Raw genomic sequence first — 22346 nt, 5'->3', positions numbered from 1 at the left:
GTTTTTAGTATAACTACAAATTAAATTACAGAAACCATTCAGTGAGGCCCTGTATGACCAGCAGCTGCTGGTCATGAATGATTATGGCAAAATATGTCAGCACAACACCCTGCACTTAGCTTTTCAAGCCCTGCACAGCTTTGTGAAGAAAGAACAGAGGCTCCCTCGTCCTCGATCGGAGGTTTGTGAAGCTTATAGGGTATTATCCCATAGATTTCACATTTCAAGCAGAATCATTGGTAAAAACAGGCTATGGGGTTGCAGTTGAAGGACTTTACTCACCCTTTGTAGTCAGATGCAGATGCTCTGCTTGCCACGGTGAGAGAGCTGAATGAAGTTGCACAGCTGGAGCAGCTGGATGAAGCTGCTGTGAGAAAACTTTCCTACACAGCGCAAGGTGACCTGGCTCCTGTCAACGCTTTTATTGGAGGTATTGCTGCACAAGAGGTTATCAAGGTAAGGTTAAAGGTTCATGAAAAGGCTGCTGTTGTTACTGTGTGCTTTGAGTATTTATTATTCATGACTTAGCACTTATTGCATGGTGGCAGAGGGGTTTATAGCTGACTGCTTTCTGCTTAACATGCTACAACACTCCTGCAGGCATGCAGCAGGAAATTTATGCCTCTGCAACAGTGGTTTTATTTTGATGCCCTGGAGTGCCTCCCAGAAGAGGAAACCCAACTGGATGAGTGCTCTTTTGCAGCAGTAAGTTAATTTACTTTAATAATCCACACATTATAGTTAGGCCTTGGGTGCAAATTTAACCCTTTTCTTTCCTTTTTGCAGAAAGGTATGCGGTATGATGGGCAGATAGCCGTGTTTGGCTCAGCCTTCCAGGAGAAGCTGAAGAGCCAAAAGTACTTTCTGGTGAGTGCAGGTCTGATATTTGGCCAGCAGGGGGGGCAAACATTCTTCACTGTGAGGCAAAAGCTCAGTCTTTGTGTTTTTGTTTGATCTTGTCTGGTGTTGATGATGGCACATGCAGGAAACGGCTGAGATTCAGGTGGCATTTCCTGCCAGTGTTGACCTCTTGGTGAACAGGGGCCATTCAGCAACGCGAAGCCCTTTCTCTGTTTCCTTTGAAAGTGTTATTTTTTACTGTTGTTTAATGGCTGATGGTGTGAGAGTGCAGGCATGTGTTTCTTTTAACAGAGTTAAAAAACTGAAAGCAGAGTGTTAGCATGTGAAACGAATTCCTTGCAAAACATATAAATAATTTCTGCTACATTTTAAGATTAACATTTATATTTATCTATGTTAAAAGTCACTGCCATTGCAGGGTCTTATTTACACTTAACACTTAAATTTTCTCTGGTGTTATTTTCAAAGGTTGGAGCAGGCGCTATCGGCTGTGAGCTTCTTAAAAACTTTGCCCTCATCGGCCTTGGTGCAGGAGAGGAAGGACACATTACTCTAACAGACATGGACTTCATAGAAAGATCCAACTTAAACCGACAGTTCCTGTTCAGGTCTCAGGATATTGGGGTGAGAAAACACACAATGCAGTATATCACCACCTCCGCACCCACCTGCCATGAGTGCTCAGTGGCTGTTGTTTGCCCTGGTTAAGTGGAGGGGTCAGAGGGCTTCACTAATGGGACACATGGGGGGTGAAGGTATTGTGACATTTTGAGGTATCTTGAGTCGGATTACACACAGTGGTCATGAAGCTGTTTTGCAGTTTACTTTAGGAGACTTTCAGATGGTGGACCTCCCAGGAGTATCTAAACAACTTATGCAACAAAGTTAAGTGCAGTATATATACAGTATGAATATATTTACAACAGATGTGCATTTTTGTAAAGGAATGTCCTGATTCTTTGATAGTGTAGCAGGGAAGCAGTAAACATGTAGTCCCAAATGTACATTAGACACTCTGTGTGAATTATGTAAGAGCATGGATACCCTCATCATAATGTGGCCCTCTCTAAGGGCTAAATTATGTTTAGGATCACATCAAGTCATGACAGTAGTTTATGGATGGTGGTTTTAGCATAGGCTGTTCCCTAGCAGCAGCTTAGACCTCAAAAACCTGTACTTTGTGCCCTATAAATCCAAGTCTGATGCATGAGATAAGTTGCACAAGAACATTTAATTATTATATTATTATATTTAGTATGGAAAGTTTGTAATACTTTAAATTGCTCTTTAATTTTCACACAGCCTAGTTTTTTTTTTTTTTTTTTTTGACAAAATAAGAAGGAAGACTTGGTTATAAATGGACAAACCAGTATGGTAACAAACATATATTCATTATATTAAGTGCTATACATGTACTGGTGTTTTTGCATTTTTCTATGATCAGTTGACCACTATTTATAAGCATGCACATCTTTTGACTCAGACATCTAGAAAAGGATCATATAGGTGTACAGCTATGATCTTACTCTGCCATACCTGTTAGATTGTCACTGCAAATGTCCTGGAAATGATCTGTAGAAAAGAGTGGAATGCTTAACATCATTTTCTGTAATTCTCCTTTCAACTGTTATTTCTGTTGTTTATTGTTTTTATTGTATCTTAATTTATTTGCATCCATCACTTCATTGTCTCCCATTTAAAACACCTTATTGCTTATCTCCATTAAACAGAAACCAAAATCAGAAGTTGCAGCCAAAGCAGTGAAAGAGATGAACCCACAGATGAAAATCACGGCTCACCAGAATCGACTAGATGCTGATAGTGAAGAAGTGTATGATTACAACTTCTTCATGGGTCTCGATGGAGTGGCTGCCGCTCTCGATAACGTGGAAGCCAGTAAGGGTTCTTATTCTGTCATCATACATTATTATCTTAAGCTACACTACCACAGTGATACTTATAAGGCAGGGGTGTCCAAACTTTTCTTTTTTACAGAAGGCCACATACAGAAAATCATTTAGATGACTGAACCACTTTGAAATACAGTACTGTGCAGAATTTTAAGGCATGTTTAGGCCAAAAACTGAGGCTGAAGTAAGGCGTAGATGTGGTGAGCAAGCACGCCTGAAGGCAACATTGGGAGGGAAGGAGGATTGACACAACCCCGGTTGTGTTCTGGATGTCCTTGCATGTAACCAGGGGCATGGGAAAATAATCTGTAGAAGAAATAACACAGTCCACACCTTAAGGTTGGAGAAAGGGGTGGATGTGGCAAGAGAGTACGGGTACTGTCTGGGCAGGCAGAAGAGTAGGGTTGCCACAAGCCCCAAGTTGTGCTGTGGATGTCCCAAGGGCCTGAAAACCGCCAGCAGTATCATCAGGGGTACAAAGGCTCGGACAAAAGCGATGCCATTGAGCTTGACCTTGGCTGCTGAATGAGACAGGTTTGTCAACAAATGCCGAGTTTAACTCTAGCCACCTCCCCACTTTTCCAGCCCTAGGATGTGGCATGAGGGTCTAGTAATGAATCCTACACACCCTACATGCCTTAAACGTATGCACATGACTGTACCTTGCTTTTAGTGTCTGAAAGCTAATAAAACCAGCTAAATGTATGTTGATATATGCTTAATAATTTCTTTCTGTCACTGGCTGACATGGCAAATAGGCAATATTGAAGATTATGGGGTATCCAGTCAGATTTTGGCAGGGCCTTAGTAGGTCCCAGCTAATATATTTAAGTGGTCAATATAATTTCCAATTATACTGTTATCTCAATTTAGTCATCAAAACAAAGAATGTCAGCAAGAAACTTTGTCACAATGTTCATTTACACAATTTGCACAGCAGCGCTGCATAGTAACGAGACCGAGAAGTACAGTACAGTCAAGCTCAAGCCTTATGTTCTAATGCAGTTCTTATCTGATAATATTTTATTTTCAGAATTTGCTGTGGGCCAATTTAAAATGGACCACGGGTCAAAATTCAGAAACACCCCTTTTCTAAAGCATTAGATTAAATCTTTAATTGAAGCATTGAAGCACCTTTTTTTTTATAACTAGGGGTTTATCTGGATGGACGCTGCGTCCAGCATCATAAACCTCTGCTGGAGGGAGGAACTCAGGGAAGTCAGGGTCACACTCTGGTGGTGGTGCCTGGCCTCACAGAGTCTTATGGGCCAGCCAAGTCCAGCTCTGGCAGCACTATCCCACTGTGCACCCTAAAGAACTTCCCTCATCACATTGAACACACCCTGCAGGTAAAATATTCTTGTAATTTAGTCCACTTAAACTTAACTCTAATGAACCTGGTGTAGATACACACATAGATTTACAGACCTGTGATTGAAACAATGACTAAATGACCAGAACTGTAGAGATTTCCTTGACTTAAAATGTGACCGCTTTTTTGACATTACGTTGACTTTTTTGAGGTAGACAGAAATCTAAAGTAGCAGAATGTCTGCTAAGTAGCTAGACACAAATGCATGTGCCAAATTTGGTACAGACTTAAGAAAAGAAGTTTAGACTTATAAAACTCATATTTTCTTATGGTCATCTCTATTAAAGAGCTTAGCAAGTTAACTTTGCTTCCTGGGTTGGAAGCATTTCTTTTAATTAAAAGTAATTTAGACATAATTTCTGCATCTTGAAATAATATATTTATTTAGACTTTTCAGGGAGATGCAGCAGATTCGAGTTTTTGTAGAGCAGACATTTCTCTAAGAATTAAAAGTTTCAATGTCTGAAGAAAAGAGTTGATAGCCTTTAATACTTGAATTCATCCTCTGGGAACATTAAGAATCTGTATCAAATTTCTTAGTAGTCCATTACTAAATCTTTGCCTGTCTGACACTTAAATGTTGCCAAAGTTTGTAAAGTATAAAGAACTTAATTACTAATAACTTTTGCACTAATTACTACTCTTTCAGTGGGCGAGAGATCAGTTTGAAGGGCTGTTCAAACAAACACCTGAAAATGTGAATCTCTTTCTAAGGTAAGGTGTAATGCCATCATCATGTCGTTTACACTTTCCATAACAAGTGTTGCATGTTGTGGATGTGAGAAGTTACGCTCGCCAATCTGCTGCCAGTCTGCTGGCACTTAATGACCACTATTTTCTCATTTTACAGAGCCTTTCTGCTCTCACAAAGCATTCCAGCAAACCTACAAAAGTTAATGAAGTGGCTCGGGCTCATTATTTAGTTTTATTAACAGGAAAACATGTGGTCTGCTTTTAGCAGTCAGCCCTTGTAAAAAATTACGTAAACAGTCTCTCTGTTGCCAAGGCTGTTCTCTGAAATGTATTCACGGCAGCTGTACTTTCTTCAAATAAAAGATAAAGTGTGTCAACTAATTAGAGACTTTCTGCTTAATCTTATAGAGGAAGAGATAAGGTTAGTGCAATGAGAAACACTAAATCAAAAGTTTTGTTATTGTTTGTTGTGTTAGTTTTATTTGAGAGGATTTTTATTAAACCTGTGCCTTTAATTTATTAACAAAAACTGCAAACAACATCTCAAGAGAGAAAATGCTAAGCTTACCACTGAGCTAAGGCCTCATTATGAAGTAACAGTATGTCAGTGACAGCATTGAGCCTCCAGGTCCAAACCTCGTCTGCTCTTTGAGCCCCGGAGCCCTCCTAATCCAGACATGTATTCAGATGTCTCTCTGTTTGTTTTGGTGGGATTTAATACAATCCTCCTGAATTGCTGAGCACTTGCATACTCTCTATTTTTATTTAAAGCCAGCTAGAACTACCACCTATCTTCTTATTAATTTAAGGTGTAAGTGAACCCCCAGCTCAAAGCCAACTCCGCCCACTTCAGGATTTCAAAAAATGCACAGAAAGTGAGCAGTTTAGTACTGAGAGGAGGCAGGGGAAAAGGACGGGCTTTTCCAGATGAGGCAGGAGTGACAGTGACGTCCGTTGCCAGAAAGGGACACAGAGTCTCACAGCACTGCTGCCTAAGAGTGATCTTTTGGAGAATTTGTCCAAAACATTGCTCTGAGGCAGCAATGCTGCAAGGATTTTCCCCCTCCAGTGTCCCCTGAAGCAGGCTGTGGAGTGGTGGTGTACTGTGGTGGTGCCGGGCACTACCTGTTAGGGTTGTTTGCTCCAGCACTGGTGTTACTAAAGCCTGAGCTCTCGGAGTCGAAGCAGTAAAGGTACCGGTGCATAATGATGGGAGTGGTCTCTGAATGGTAAAGTCAGTTAGAGGTGGTAACATTCTACTTTTTATAAAGAGTTTGTGACATCACATAAGCACCGCCTTCTGAAAAAAGATTTTTCAAAGCAGGTGTCTGTTTGAGCTATTTAAAAATCGTAAAATGCAGATTTTTATCAGTTTGGTGCAAATGTCAGAAATAAAACCAGCAATGATGTGTTTTATCATAATTCAGTCAGATACCTTAATGTTCAGCTGTTCACCATTTCTTTAATTTTAAATCACAGTGGTGGATCAAGAAGAAAAGCTGAGGTGTTTTCTATGGTAGTGTGGTTAATACAAATTTATAAATGTGGGCTGACCATGAGGACTAGTGACCTTTGACCCCCAAAATCTGTTAAGTTCATTCTTGAGTCATAGTGGACATTTTTGTGAAGTTTAATGAAAATTCTAAAAACCTCAACGCGACATTGTTCTCACAAGCATGAGATGTCTAGTGACCTTGACCTTTGACCAATGACCTAAATGATCAAATCAGCTCATCGTTATATGAGGATGAACATTTGTGCAAATTTGGAAGAAAAAATACTTAAGCTCTCCTAAGAAAGCACATTCATCTCTTTCCTTGAGATCTAAAATACTTAAGCTCTCCTAAGAAAGCACATTCAACTATTTCCTTGAGATCTTGAGAAATCACCTGGATATCTTAGGAGAAATCAGCGCTACCATTTCAATACAATATTGTTGAGATCTTCAGGAAGCAAACTGAAATCAACTCTATATTACAGGAAAACTGAGTAAAATGAGATGTATGGTTGAGTGTCCCTTCAGGGCTTTCATCCTCTATTTAACGCACTAATAGAAAACCTTTCTAGACCCTTTTGTAAGGCAGGTTAGAGCTGTGTCATAATCCAGGAAATTTCAGGTCTTTTTTATGAGTTACTGGAAACTAACAATCTCATTTCTTGTGTTATGCACCAGCTGGTACAGCCTTTTGCTCAACCATGACTCCAAATTTTCCTGTTTTGGTGAAACTACACACAGAGGAGTCAGATTACCATTATTTTCAAATTGCAAGGCCTGCATGATGAGCTGGCTCATGATAAAGATTCAGGTGTTTGATGTGGACTTGTACTGACCAGCACACTCACGCTTACTAAACACTTCCTTTCCTGTTAGTACATCACCAACAGTCAAAGGAATCTCCTCTGAGTCACTGAGGTTACACCCAAATTTACAGAGATCTGTTTAGTCATTTTTCTCATCTGATTCAACCAAACACGTTTCCATAAGGACTTTATCTTGTTTTACTTCCCTGGACAAACAGTAGCAAAAAAAGGATCAGAGCTTATGTTTTAAAAGTTAGATAAAATGACATTAAAAAGATGCTTGTCCTGTCTTATCTTTATAAATCTGATGATTATCCACTTGTATATAATTGTTTTCCTGCAGAGATTCTGGGTTCGTCGAGAGGACTCTTGGCCATGCTGAGGCTCTGGAGGTCCTTGGTGCGGTCTGTAACAGCCTTGAGGACAACGCAGCTGGAGGACTTCGTCCTAAGAGCTGGGAGGACTGTGTGAGCTGGGCTCGCTGCAAATGGGAGACTCTTTTTAACAATGATATAGTCCAGCTACTGCACGGTTTCCCTCCTGATGAGGTAGGCAGCTCCCAATAAAACAGTTGTCATTTACAGTGTTTGTGAAAAATATTCTGGATGTTTTAACCTCTTATTGATTTTATAAATCAACCATGGTCAATATAATTTGGCTTTTTGACAAAACAACCACCAACAAGCTTGGTGGCAGCATCATGCCGTGGGGATGCTTCTTGCCAGCTGGCCCTAGAAGGCTTGTAAAGGTAAAGGTTAAAATAAATACTGCAAACTATAGGAAAATCCTGGAGGATAACCTTATTCAGTCTGCTAGAGAACAACGGCTTGGGAGAAGATTTATTTTCCAGCAAGACAATGACCTGAAGCATAGGGAGCATAAGGAGTTGATTTTTTTTGTAAAGAATGCAAAATTAAATTGACCGTGATTGACTTATAAAATCACAGAAAGGATAAAAAAAATCCAAGGGGGGGAATACTTTTTATGGGCACTGTATCTGTAAAGTCACATAAGGCCACCAGTGTGCATGCATATTATTATGTAAAATTAGATGAATCTATGAAATGTGGCATTAGCACTAAAAGAATCTCAATGGGTGTTAATTTTCCAGATGCACATCATGGAGTAATGCATCATATTTCCCTGGGGGTCAGAGACCACTATTAGTTGTGGTTGAAACCCGACACACTGAAAATCGGTGCTGATAAATATCTCTGAGCGGCTCTGAGGGTGTGTAATCTGGTGAAGCATGCAGACAGAGTGATGTCACATGTTGCTGTCACACCTGGGGGGCATGGATCAGTATCAACCCAAACAGACCCTCACTAACCCCAACTTTGGTCTGGAAACAGGCTGTTTTTACTCTTAATAGAAGTGCTGAAAATGTTGGTTATCTTTACTTTAAATCTGTTGAGAACTGAATGTTGGAGCACTTTATCTTCTGAATAAATCAAGAGCAAACCTTTATTATGAAATAAAAAATGAGCCAAATTGAATAAGTTACAGTTGTAAACTAATCCAGAAAGTTGTGTAACTTGTTTGTTTAGACTCATACATCGTAGAAACACTGTGGCTGTTAAATTCTTTGCTTCTCCTTTTCTTCCACACTTCTCTTTGGCCTCATTACCAGTAGAAATGGTTTGCTCTCATCGCTTAGAAAAGTCACTTTCAACCACAAACTCTCTGAGGAACTTTGATAAGGCAGAAACCGTCTGTTAACGGTCACAACCTGGAAAGTGTGGTTGCACCAGAAAGACAGCTGCATGATTAACTTAACTGCTACCTAGCTGGGTTTGTGTATGTGAATTTTTTAAAACTCTGTCATATAAATACGGACATTTTAGAAGTTTTTCAGCCTACACTGATCAGAATTTCCACACTAGACTTTGTGTCTATACAACAGAAAAGAATGAAGATAAAACTTGCACCATAAAAATTCTTGAACTAAGTTGTATGTAGTGTAACTGATGTCATGTCTCTGCCCCAAACCCACTGAAAAAATAACTGCTTGGTTCAAAAGAATGGACTGTAGCTGGTGATAGTGCTAAAATTTGCACATCATTTTCTCAGAATAATAATCAGGAAAAAAAAAAAACGCAAAAATGCCCTTTTCTGTTTAATTTTGTGTCTAAATGAGGAGAGAAGCTTTCTGCATTTTTGCTCTGCCAAGGCCATGAAGTGCAATTTTGCCCATTTAAGATGATGTGCTCAGAGCAGAGGGGAAACATTTGAAGTTTACAGACATGAACATTATGAAATGAACATCCATGTTTAGTAATATAAAGCTTCTTAATGAAGTAGAAAGCAAGTACAACTCAAAGAGAAGAACAACACTTACTATATATCCTCTTCATGCATAATGGCTCCACACTGTCTCCACACAAGAGCATGATGGTCCCAGAATAGATTTCACCCCTAGCTGTATTCATAATAGCAATGCAAAAGGAGTATTAACAGACTGCATTGACAATTTGCATTGGTGCACAGGGACAGTTTGCTCTGCAGCACTGTAAGGGGTACTGCTAACCATTTGCAAGCATTTTGTGAATTAGTGTTTTTGACTCATTTGTACAGGTTTAGTGGGCACAAAAGTGCTTCTATCCTTTTGTGGATCAGGCCTTATTTGTGAAAAGGAGAGTGTTTTTGCCTTTTGGCTGCAGTAGACCCCCCCCCCCAGTGAAAAGTGGCACCAGCAGTGGGAGACTCTTTTGCAGCATTTGGCCCTGTTGCCATCATCAAAGGTCTGAGCCCCTTTGTTCCTTTATCAGACATACAAATTGTGTTGTCAGCACACAGCTGATAACAATATTAGTCTGGAAAAGGTAAGGGTGTCACATAAAAGAAGAACTAAGTGATCTTACATTGAAAATACATAAAGATTATATGTTGTTTATGGATTAAAGTCAACTCGTCAGAGTTTTCTTCAAAGAAAAATCTTTACTGATATCTGATTATGATGTGCTTTCTTCAGATGACGGCTACTGGTCTGCCCTTCTGGTCTGGATCCAAGAGGTGCCCTCACCCACTGACCTTTGAGCCCGACAGTGTGAGTAGCGTCTGGTCCCCCGCCTGATTCAATTGTAATCCTGACATGCACCCTGAAACAGTGGACAGGAATGACTGAATAAATGCCAAAGCGTGTGCTGATGACCCCTCACATTCCTTCTTTATCTGCTCTGACAGAGGCTCTTCCTCTCTCTGTCTGTATTCAGGGTTCTTATCTGAGCTGTGAATGTCGTATAAGCTACAGATGGACAATGAAAGGAAGATAATAATCTGCTCTCTACACATGTTAACATCATTGATAACAAAGCTGATTTCTAAAACAACAGATAGAAAAGCCTCATATTTAAAAGACTAGTATAAGGCTTAAATTAGTTTAAACTAGTAGCAGGAAGAAATCCAAAGAACAGAGATTTTAGTCCTCTTGCTTCATGCATTTCACTTAACCTTTCTTTACTGCCAATGGTTAAATCCCAGACTTCAGTAAGTGTCCCATCTTTTGTTGGTCTCTTTTAATAGGAATTAAACGTATTGGAGGAAGATATATCAGGTTATTTTTTAAATAATGCCTTGTTTTGAGACACAAGGTTTATTTTTCTATGTTTTTTAATTTCTTTGTGTTTATATCTTTGTTAACTGAGTTGCTGCCATCTCAGCCAGGACACTCTTGTAAAAGAGATTCCTGAGGCTCTTCTGGTTGCATAAAATTTAAAAAAATCATGCAGAAAAAGGCCAAAAATTATCTTTAAAGTTCCCATCTGTGGCAAACAATGCAAGGATCATAAATTCCCAGTCAGTGCCAGTTTACACAAGAAAGGTAAAGTTTAGAGCGCAGTATAGAGTGATCTAACGCAAGCCCTCATCAGCTGATTTGATGATCTGATGGCACGCTATTGGCCATTCGCTCTCATGCTGCCATATTCAAACTGCTCTTGCGTGGCCAGGCTCTGCCGCTGTCTCTGCAAGCTGCTCTTGCAACCCTCCTCCACCCCAGCTTCTCCTTTTTTCTGCTTCTGACTTGGTCATTGTCATATAACTAGCCTTGTGGATGTTAAAGTGGCCCCAACATCCTTTTATGTGTCTGTATGTGGCCCTCAGTGGAAAAAGTTTGGACACCCCTGTTTTAAGGTGACATTTCAAGGACCGCTGGAAGTGATTTATGGTTTAAGCATTGTTTTTTTGCTTAACAGATTAACTGAATATCATGAGGACAAAGGAGCAAACAAAGCTTCTCTCTTTCGCTTCTCCATCTAGGACACATATGCGCTCTCTTGTCCTCCCTCATTAATGTTCCATGTTCCTTTTAATAGATCAAGATTGGCCTCAAATATTATTTAGCCTATTTCAGCCTTGGGCTTTAATGGCAATCTCTGTCCAGCTTCAAGTTCATTTAACAGGAAGCTTGTCAAACATTAGAGATTACCTCGGCGCCCACCCATTCCTATTGCCTTTATCACAAAAACATAAAGGATTTAGCAAGTCTAAAGAAGAACCTGTTGGCTTAAAATGTCCCTTGTTGTTAAATAAATCAGTAGCTTCCTGATGTCCAAAACTATTTGCTTCGTTTTGCATGTCCATTTTGGATGTAGACCCAGTTTAGAGATGCATGTTTCCTATTTGTGGTTTTAATTATATCACAAACCCCTTTATTCACAATAACAGTTCCATATTGTATTTTTGTCCTCATTAAAGGTGAATAAACTCTGCAGTAGTTATGATAATTTACTTCTCATTTTTTCTTCCACAATTCTGTTTGCCCTGCTTATCGAAATGACTCATTTTTTATTATCCATTTAAGGAGTTAGTTTCAACCACAGTATTTACTGGAAACTGTCATGATAGAGAATAGCCAGCCAATAATAGGTCACACTAAGCTGATAAATTTGTTTTTAATGTTTGAAGTACTGCAGCGGTTAACCTGCTATGAATGCACCTGTTTTAATTGACTTTGTTGTTCCACTTCTGATTTGTTTTATGTCTTCTTTTGAAATATTATCATGCTTATATATTTTTGAGGCATGTTTGATATTGTTAATATTTCCTGTTTATTGTGCATTTTATTTTTTATTCAACGTCATGGTAAATGAGGGTCTAAATAAAGATTAAACTAGAAAAGCACTCAGAGAGCGCAGACCTCTGCCATTAGCCCTATCTCCCAATAATAAAGAATCCTTTAAAAAATTCCTGGATCCAGACGGTGATCCGGATCACTCCCAAAATCAAATCAGTTCTTCCTTATGCCATTTCTGACATTTCCTGAAAATTTCATCGAAATCCGTCCATAACTTTTTGAGTTATGTTGCTAACCAACTAACAAACAAACTAACAAACAAACTAACAAACCCTGCTGATCACATAACCTTCTTGGCGGAGGTAATAAAAATAAAAGAAAGCATGATAGAAAATGTTTTGAGAGAGAAAGCGAACAAGAAAACATGACTTTCATCAAAGGCTCCTTGCTCTGTTCAGTGTAGAAACTGTGCGTAATTCGCTTAATTCTTTTTCTTTCTCAAGTTATTATTTGTTAAATCTTCTCTGTGCTCCTAGTTTTACCCTGCAATTTTTGGAATCAGTTTTTAATAAATCCTATTTATTCTACTTCTACACATGTATTTCATTGTCTAACAAAGTTGTCTTGTCTGTTGATCCAAAGTTAAACTATAAGACATGTAAGTGACTTAGTAATACTTCATATTTTCAGGTCAGCTTATTCAGTATTTATAAGAATGTTGTTTCCTGTTGTGAAATTTCAACATGAAGGACTGAAGTCAAATTTGATTTGTGTGTTTTAGTCTACCCATATGGATTATGTGATCGCAGCAGCAAACCTGTATGGTCAGATCTATGGCATCAACGGAACAAGAGACTCAGCATCGATCAGAGAAATCTTACAGAAAGTCTCTGTGCCATCCTTCACCCCAAAGTCCTCTGTGAAGATTTATGTCACTGACAAAGAGATGGAGGAGGACAAAGAAAAGGGGTGCGATGACGCTGGTGAGTCATTTTCTACTTGTGTTGCTTCTCAACTTTTTGACTACTTTACGGTCTTATTACTCACTTTCTGTATCTCTTTGTCCTTGCACCAGAAAAAGCCCGACTTGAGGAGTTGAAGAAAAAGTTGGCCTCTCCAGCTCTGAAAAGCTCAGCCATGCAGATGTTCCCCTTAGACTTTGAGAAGGTAGGACATGGCTGAGTGACACCTCTGCTGCTCACTCTGCAGAATCCACAGACAGTCAGGCGGCTGAGTGTTAGCAGGGAACTTCACTCAGATCTATAGGTGCTTTCACAAAATTGATTTTTTTCCCCTCCTAATCTTTGGGTCCTTAGTGACCCGAATCTGTGCCTCTCCTGAAAACATTTAGGGAACAGAGCTTGCTTTTATTCCTTGTTCACTGCTGTAACACCTTGGAACAAAAATTATATTTTAGAAGTTAACATCCAAACAGTAAGAACATATTCAGCAGTTCATGTGGAACAGATTTAATCCTACATATATGTGTCTATGTAGAAGCTGCATGAGCACAGTTTGGTGAAAGGCAGGGACTGGGGACAGAGGCATACTGTCTGGAAGTGTCAGTGTATTTAAAGTAGCACACTCATGCCTAACGGTGTGTTTCCCTTGATATTATAGCATTTACTTTACATCTTCACACTTTCACCGTCTCTCCTTTTCACACCCCCTCTCAGCAAATAATCACTCTCTGTTGTTTGAAAGCCATGAGGAAATGTTCACCAAATGTTGACCAGTCTATGAGGTCCCCAATCCTCCATGATGTTGATACTGGTTGTGGAATATGGCACAAAAATGCAAATGATAAGACCAGACTATAACACACCAGCTATCTACAACAAACTTAGTTAACTGATTGCTTTGTTAAGATTGGCAGCAAACTGGCAAAGTTTTTAAGGCATGTTCAAAAAGTCATTAATTGTATATAAAGAGCAAAAGACAAGAAGTGTAGTGATGCTTCTGTGTGTCTAAGCTTTAAAGGCCAGTGTCCAGTGTTTTGCAGGATGCTCCATGGACCTCAGTTTCAGTGCACTTCTCATTGACATACAACTATAGAATGTCTTTGAATTTTCTGATACATTACTGTTCAGTAGTGATTTTCTGTAAAATGCACATCCTTTACTGCCATGATGTATAGCTGGTAGATTGACTGTAAATATAAGCAGAAATGTTCATACCTGCCAGCACCAGTATTTAAGTTTTGTAAGCTATTATCTGCTGATACCAATATCATGCTGACAGCATCACACATTCCTAAATTACGTCCTGCTGTAAGCAGCAGGTGGAAATTTTACCCTCTTCATTACAAGTCTTGGTGGGTGTTATTATTGTTGACAATGCTCTTGGTTTTCATTGGTTGGTGAAGGAGAATTAACACCGATAAGCACAGTGGCGTTCCAAAAATTTGACTTTTCAGCAGAGCATTGAGAAAGCAGCAACGAAACACAGCTGACATATTTGTGTGGTTGGTCGTTGAACCCCAGAAAAGCTAAACTGCATAAATGTTGTCTAGAAATAAAAGCCATTAACAGACACATTGTTCCTGAAAATTTTAAGAAAAAAGGGGCAAGCCGGCATATTTGGGCAAATACATATGTAAGAGCAGCCACTCTAACTATTTTTGTTTTTTTTAATAAATAACTGTTCTCAAGTTTTATAAGTGGTGTATAATTCATGACAACTTTCACCCAACTCCAAGGTTGACTGCAAAAATGCAGAAAAAAATGTGATAAACTGATTTAGTATAGCCATAAATTCATAAGAACTGATTTTTCTCAGTAAGATGATAGCTAGCTATATGGAAAATACAATTTTAAGAATTGACAATGCATGAATTAAATGATTTCTAAAGCAACTCTCTATTTCCAAGCTCAATAAACACAATGAATCAGTGTCAGCAAGATCACCTTGTGTAATTACGGATGCCTTTCCCTAAATTTAAGTTGAAGCCCTTTGTCATTAACTCCTGTTAGGAAATTTTCCTTTCAACCTACTTCCAATTTACCTGCTGACCCTCATGAACCTCCAGTGATTTCCTTGGAAACCTTGACAAAGGAACATACTGATTAAAATTCTTGCCTCTGTATTATCCTTTTCTGTATCTTAATGAATGTGGAGATGAAATCAAACCTCTTTGTGTCATGGTGACAGAATCTTCACCTCATGCACCCTCCACTTCAGGCTTAACAAAAACCAATGAGGTGTTCAGACAGGATGCAGCTGCTGTAGCTGCAGAGGTAAATGTAAGAAGAATTTCTAGCCTGAATAAGGTTCTGCCAAATCCATTCTATGAGTCAGGAGAAGCAGTGATGAAGGTGCATGAGGTAAGTTAGAGGCATATCAAATATCATCACCAAAGAAGAATGAAATCCCTAATCTTCCCCGCTCCCCCTCCTCTTTATTTCCATCACTACCTGCACAGGTCAGGCTGCGGGTGGATGGAATGTGTGTAGGAGGGTTTTAGTTGCATCAGGTTGCTTATGAGGAGCGTCCTCACATCCCCTGAAGGCGTCGCTGAGTGACAGTCGCTCGTCTGGCCTTTGTAGAGCCGCAGCAGCAGAGGCATGACCTCACTGGCTGCACTGATCACAACAGAAATTTGATTTCCCGCAAATTCTGACGGGATGACCATGTCATGTATGAGAATGATCTAAGTGACCCTACAACAAAAGTTTCAAAGAGGACAAATGGAGCAGGGATGACACTGCATTAACATGAATACACTACAGGTGTGATTTGCCCTTCTGCATCAAGGTTTGGTCATATAAAAGAATAATGAAGTCTGTTTTGCATCCCTTTTTTGCACAGGATGATGACAGCAACTTCCACATGGACTACATTGTCGCAGCTTCAAATCTTAGAGCAGAGAACTACGACATCCCTGCAGCTGATCGGCATGAGGTCAGCTTTTATTTTGTACATGTATCATCTAGTCAAATCTGTGTATAGAGTATGAAATAAAGAGGGAAAATCAGAGGGATGAAGCTGTGGTTGGAGGCTTTGTGCATTAGAAAAAGCATGAAAACCTTGCCTCCTCCCTTGGGGTCATGTTTTTAGTTGGTGCTGCACACACCTGCCCCAAAGCCACCAAAGCAGCCTCCTCTCCTTTTGTTCCCGGGGCAGAACTAATCACAGCACTTTACCTGTCGCCTGGGAGGTGACACCTGAGCCACACCGCCGCGGCTGCTGCAGACACACACACAACACACAGACAGATGGGGGGGTGGGGAGTGGGGGGTGCTGCTGAGTGAGGGGGGACAAAAGAGGTTTACCCTTGTGTAATGAGACTTCTTCATGCTTTATCTTGTTGGAAGAACCTTACTTTTTCTCACAATTTAACTGAACATGAGTCTTATTCACCAATTTGTTAAATACACATTTTGAAATACAAAATAAGATGATACGTCAGTATCAAAATGATAAGCGGGACTTCAGTTTTTGTTGTTTGCAAATGTGGTAGATACTTCCCAGAATTATTTTTGGGATTCCTGGTTTTACGCAATGACATTTAAAATATTCACAGTAAAATATATCTGAAGCATTGAAAATGAAGGATGTTACACTGCAGGATGGCCCGGCCAGCATTGTATTATTGTATGCCTTGATTACTAGTGCAAATGTGCTTCAAATTACAGTTGAAGCAGGTAATCTTTAATCATTTATTAGAAGTAAAATGCTTGCTTGTAGACAATGAAAAGATAAAAATTTGCTCTGTACATGTCTCAAAACCTTTCAGTAACAACTCCATTTGCACAACGTTGCACCTTGCCGAGGCATTGCACATACAGCCTTGCACTACATGACTTTCAACTTAACATGCTGCTCAACTTGACATGCTGCTTAAAGGCCTATTCTATTTCACTGCCATTTTGTACATTTAGATGTCTATTTATATTATATATATGTGTTATTTTTTATTGTGTGTATTTTTTTGTCTCGTATTTTTCCCATGCATTTATATATCTTGTACTTTACTGTATGGCATTCATTGTGGACGGCAAAGAAAGAATGTCACTGTTTATGGGAACGTGCTTCCTAACTGTGCACATGAAAAGAAAAGCTTTGAGTCTTGAATCTTGAACATCACTGATAATGAGGCAGGTTTCTAAAAACAAGTATAAATAGACTAGTATAGAGCAGCTTGTACATAAAACACGGATAAAGCAAAATGAAACAGACTGCAGAAATCTGTGTGAGCTACAAATACAAAACTAGACCATAAATGTATATGTATTTAATCAATCTTAAACAAATAGACTCAGTAAAACAATGAAAGATAAGTTTAAGAAAAGAATAAAAGGGCTTTGCTTTTCTCAACACTCTCTGTTGATGCATATATTATGGAAACACTTACAAAGGCTGCGAATTTAAAGTCGTTTTTTGGTGCAGCTTTCAAATAGAATAGACACACACAAACACACAATTGAGGGTATTTTATATATTTTTTACTGGTATGTCTTATTTTTGCCTAATGCCATATTTCTTTCTTTCTAGTTTTACATTAATATAGTTTGTATTCTAATATCTCATAATCATGCTCTTATTTTCTATTATGTTCTAAATGTGTTTAATGCTCAGTTTGTCACTTTATAAAGAACTTCCATTGAGCTGTGTGATTTTTTTTTTAACCTTGCCTTGCTTTTGATACTTAAACTTAATCATGGATTTCTCCTACATGACTATTCCTTATGCTGGAATATCTTTATATCATACAATAACTGCTTTTACTTCTCTTTTTACTTCTTATACTTATCCCTAACTGATTTATGATCAACAGTACTTCTGAATTCCCATATACAAAGGTTTTTATCTGAGAAAAAGTGCTCTGAGAGTTTAGTTACTCTTTTAATAGAAAATAACAAAAAGAGAAGTAAAGTTAAAAACCCTTTAAAAATAGAATTTGAGGACAGGAACCCTATAACATTGCATCTTTATCTGCGTATAGAGGACCAGCTGTACATTTTAAGGATGCACTCAGTGAACTCTTGTCTGTCTCCTTCACAGAGCAAGCGCATCGCTGGGAGGATCATCCCAGCCATAGCTACTACCACAGCCGCAGTGGCGGGCCTGATGTGCCTGGAGCTGTACAAACTGGTGCAGGGCCACAAGAAGATCAGCTCTTACCGCACGGCTTACTTCACCCTGTCTGTTCAGTACTTTGTGATGTCCCAGCCAAGCCCACCCCCACACTTTGAAGTGAGTAGCAGCTCTGTGCACACACACTACATCCAGTATGAGTGGTGTTCTTTATACTGGCTGACAGACTCTTACTGTATATATTTATTATTAAAGTCTGTCTACTTTGGGGGTAAATCTGTGTGCTCCTTTATATCCTTCCTCTCTGGCTGCAGAGCATTAAGTCATGAAAGAGTGCTCTCAGGGTTAGAGACCACTGTCAACTGTCAATCTAAAGCATATAAGCCAAGTCCTTAGCTATAGCTCCATGTAATCCTCAGAGCACCTCAGTGCAGGTAAAGCACAAACACATCCACGTCTAGCTTGGTGTTTGCACAAATTAAGTGAACTCAAAGTGACTGTAATTCAAAGAAAAAGGACAGGAGCTTATTCTCTTTTGACAGACTCTTTTAAGGTTCAAATCCTGCCAAATGTTTGAGGTTACCAGGTTTGTGAGGTCACACTGGGTCCTTTATGCTGTATCAGCCAAGCTTTAAAACAAAAACACAAAGTGGCTACAAGCCAGATTCAAAAGCTGGGCGGCTCTACAGGTCACATTTTAGGTCAAAACTGTCTGGAACTGTAGTAAAATAAGTCTGCTGCCTCCTTTAAGGCCAAAATCCTCAATCTATCCCTTCTTGAAGGTCTCAGATATTGGAGCTGCCCTCTCCAGCTTTCTCCCTCAGAGCATTGCAGCCCTGACAGACAGGGGTCACTGGAGGTCAGTGAGTGGGGTAACCGTGTCCTGTGGGACGTGAGGCTGCTCTGACAGGCAGCTCTGAGACAGTGGAGGTCTGGTTTCAGCGTTGGTTACAGACAGAAATGCTGCAGCTGCATTAAAGCCTGTTGTGATGACAGAAGCAGCTGCGACTTTTTGTGCAGTTCTGGAGTTCCATGCGTGCCCTCATCCTTACATACAAAGACGCAGATGTTCTCGCAGTTGTTGGCTGTAAGCTTGGTGAAAGTGTTTGCACATATTTCATATTCCCTTTTCTGTATACTCTGGATTTCGCTGACACACGAGAGAAGCAAGGGACATTAAAAAATATCTGACACCATCCCTGTCAGAAGTTACACTGTATATTCAAGTTTTTAGGCATTTTAGTCAGAGAATTAGGCAGACAAAGGATTATCCACAGCCAGACTTTTTAGCAGAGCATATGGGCATGCAGTATCAGCTTTTAGAGCTGAGGCATCACATAACCCAAGGAAAGAGGCCCGGTAGGGCCCAGGGTCAGGAATTTTAGGGTTGTGGACCAAATTCTGGAAAACTGAATGCAAGTATGCATGAGTAAATGTGGAACATGTGTGTGCTTTAACACTCATATAAGAAGGATAAGGGAGAGACAGGTTACTGCTAAATTCTACACTCAGAGTGGAAAATGCTCTAATGTCTGCAAATAAAAACAATCTCTCATTTACTTTACTGAACTTTTAATAAAGTATTCTGATTCTGATTCTGATTCTGAAACTGAGAAAAAGCCTGTGACTCTTGCCAGTCTTCAAACTCTCTTCCCAGTTTCCAACTCTATCCACTGCTAGGGCTGGGTACCGAATTCTGTACTTTTATAGGTACCGACCAAATTGTGTCAGTACTCCCGAGTATCGATTCATGTAAAATCAAACAGTACCATGTTTCAGTACTTCAGCGCATCCTTGTGACTGGAAGAGAGTGGAAGAGTAGTCTATTTTCCATGCCAGACACGAACCCAGCACCGCACGTACGAGAGTAATGACGTCGGTAGCAGCTTACTGAATCATCAAAGCAAGCATGGCTGATACGAGGAGGTTGAAGGTATGGCTCCACTTTTCAAAATACGATGCAGATTATGCTGCAGTATTTGTGATGGGTAATGCAAGTCTTACCACAGCAGGCTTAGTGAAAAATAATTTAAAGTATTTGAGTATTTTAAATAGAACTGCAGCAATAAAAGTAGAAACAGAACAGATGTGTAAATATTCTCTTATCTCCCTAATCTGTCTAACATGAGAAAAGGTTCAATTAGATGGCCTTTGAAGCAACTGCAGACGTGCAGCTGCTAAGTATCCCTGATCAGACATGCTGTATTAAAAGCTCAGCTTACTTTTCCAATGACTCAGACCGCCCCCTTTATGAGATCAGTCTCCGTTCATTAATATCAAATAACAACACTCATTTCTCAGTGGATTTACTTGTGGCTCTCCCCAGTGTCCTTTTTAAGTTTTGCGCATTTAAATCAGCATTTCACAGCTACAGAGCTCTGAAGAGATGGTTGTGTTCAAAGTATTTTGAGTAGTGGTGTCTGGGCAGTACTGTTTATACATGCATGCTTCTCTCACAGACTTATAAACTACTGTATTTTACTGCTCCCTGTCCTGCCATGCTCTCCTTTTTCCAGAAATTGTTGCTTTAAAGCAGCTGTTTCCCAAAATAGGAAGTCCCCCTGGCTTTCCCCCTGCTGTTGCTATTCTCTGTATGGAGGCAGAAATATGTAAACAAACAGGAGGCTGGCCTTGTCTACTGCCACACTGCCATTCTTCAGTATCGCTTTCCTTCTTGTGTTTATGCTCTGAGGTTTGAGGGATGAGGCTCAGCGCATTTATGGAGGAACTGGTCTTGCAAATTCTGACTAGAACAGCCAGAAATGTCACAAAACCTGCATTTAAATTTGATTTTTTTTGTTTGGGTTGTTTTATACTTGGCAATGACGCTGTTGAAACAGTGCTTGAGCTGTACTCTTCCTCCTCCACCAGCTGGTCATTAATCACATATGAGAGAAGATTTACTGAAACACTTAAACTTTCAGCTCATATTGAATTATTACATTCACAGTGTGACAGATGTCTCTGTGATCACTGTCATTTCTATTGCACTCAACTGTCCAGTGACATTAAAGTGTCAGATTTTATTATTAGAGTTTAAAGTAAAGGTAATAGACTAATGTCGTTAATGGTGACCTATCCACTACATCATCTATCATCATCTGATGACATAATAATTGTTGGCTCTTGTAAAGATCTTTCACTATGGAGACAAATAAATCACTGCCAGAATAAGATTGATTGGAGCTGGTATGTCATTAGTAGAGAAAACATTTCAGTTCTTTTTTTTGTTGTTCTTATGGGCAATTTCTGCTGCTTAAGTGAGAGCCTGCTGATACATAACTATGCAATATAACTTAGACAGCAAACGTAGAAAAAAACAGAACACTTGCAATGCTATATATCCAGACCCTTTACTGATGTGGAGTCTGTGATTAGAGATCAAGAGGTCAAATTCATAACTTGTATGTGACCTCATACGCTCATGGAAATGCCTCCTGGTGGGCAGGAAAGGCTCTCTGCTCCACTGCAGAGAATGGTTGCCACTTAAGACTGCCACGCACACAAAGATTTTTAAAATCTTAACTGATGTTTTCAGTGTGAGAGACTCTACACATGTCAACAAATAATCACAGATTTGACCATATAGGGTGTGGTGTAGAATTAGAGGATCTACACAGCACACCACACACACTAACAGATTCTGTTCACTGACTACCAGAGTGTCAGCCGAGTCTCATCTCCCAAAATGCCAAATCTGAAATGGTCAAATGCGACTTTAGAGCATAGTACCTACTAGGGGTGGGAGAAAAAAATTGATACAGCACAGTATCGCGATATTTTGTCCGGTTATATAGGCTATCGTATCGTCTCGTACACCAAGTATCGATTTTTTCAAATTAATTACTAATATGAACTGAAGTCTACGTTCATGGAAAAATAAGATAATTTTTTTGGACAGTTGTTTGTCCAGTGAGGTCGATAGAGGTGACGGTCATAGAGCAGGAGAAAGTTAGTAAAACAAACATGGCAGCACCAGGGGAAGGACATTAGGAATGCAAGCAGGGCACGAATGAGATGGACATGACACATGAGGTTTGCAAGAAGTGCTACATGAAAATAAATACCATGGAAATACGACAAACATGAGGGCAAGACTGATGCTAAATCATCTAAACAGTTGAAAAGATGGTATAAATCGCAATATATGGTATCGCAA

At 39.5% G+C, this 22346-nt stretch overlaps 1 protein-coding gene across 1 annotated transcript in view; it reads left to right on the top strand.

Moving 5' to 3' along the window:
* uba7 (ubiquitin-like modifier activating enzyme 7) overlaps nt 1-22346 on the top strand; it is a 52550-nt gene that overhangs the window by 6600 nt on the left and 23604 nt on the right. Inside the window, exons 8-21 of the mRNA XM_041783994.1 lie at nt 32-181; nt 292-456; nt 601-705; nt 787-867; nt 1330-1485; nt 2592-2757; nt 3924-4120; nt 4793-4857; nt 7481-7685; nt 10109-10183; nt 12933-13134; nt 13227-13318; nt 15959-16051; nt 18155-18346. Coding sequence (XP_041639928.1) covers nt 32-181; nt 292-456; nt 601-705; nt 787-867; nt 1330-1485; nt 2592-2757; nt 3924-4120; nt 4793-4857; nt 7481-7685; nt 10109-10183; nt 12933-13134; nt 13227-13318; nt 15959-16051; nt 18155-18346 — 1944 coding nt within the window. The remainder of the gene's footprint in view (nt 1-31; nt 182-291; nt 457-600; nt 706-786; nt 868-1329; nt 1486-2591; nt 2758-3923; nt 4121-4792; nt 4858-7480; nt 7686-10108; nt 10184-12932; nt 13135-13226; nt 13319-15958; nt 16052-18154; nt 18347-22346) is intronic.

Source organism: Cheilinus undulatus, linkage group 3 (assembly GCF_018320785.1).
Source record: "Cheilinus undulatus linkage group 3, ASM1832078v1, whole genome shotgun sequence".
Classification (NCBI taxonomy): Eukaryota; Metazoa; Chordata; class Actinopteri; order Labriformes; family Labridae; genus Cheilinus; species Cheilinus undulatus.
Note: the sequence above shows the minus strand (reverse complement) of the source record. Positions and strands in the feature narration are given on the sequence as shown.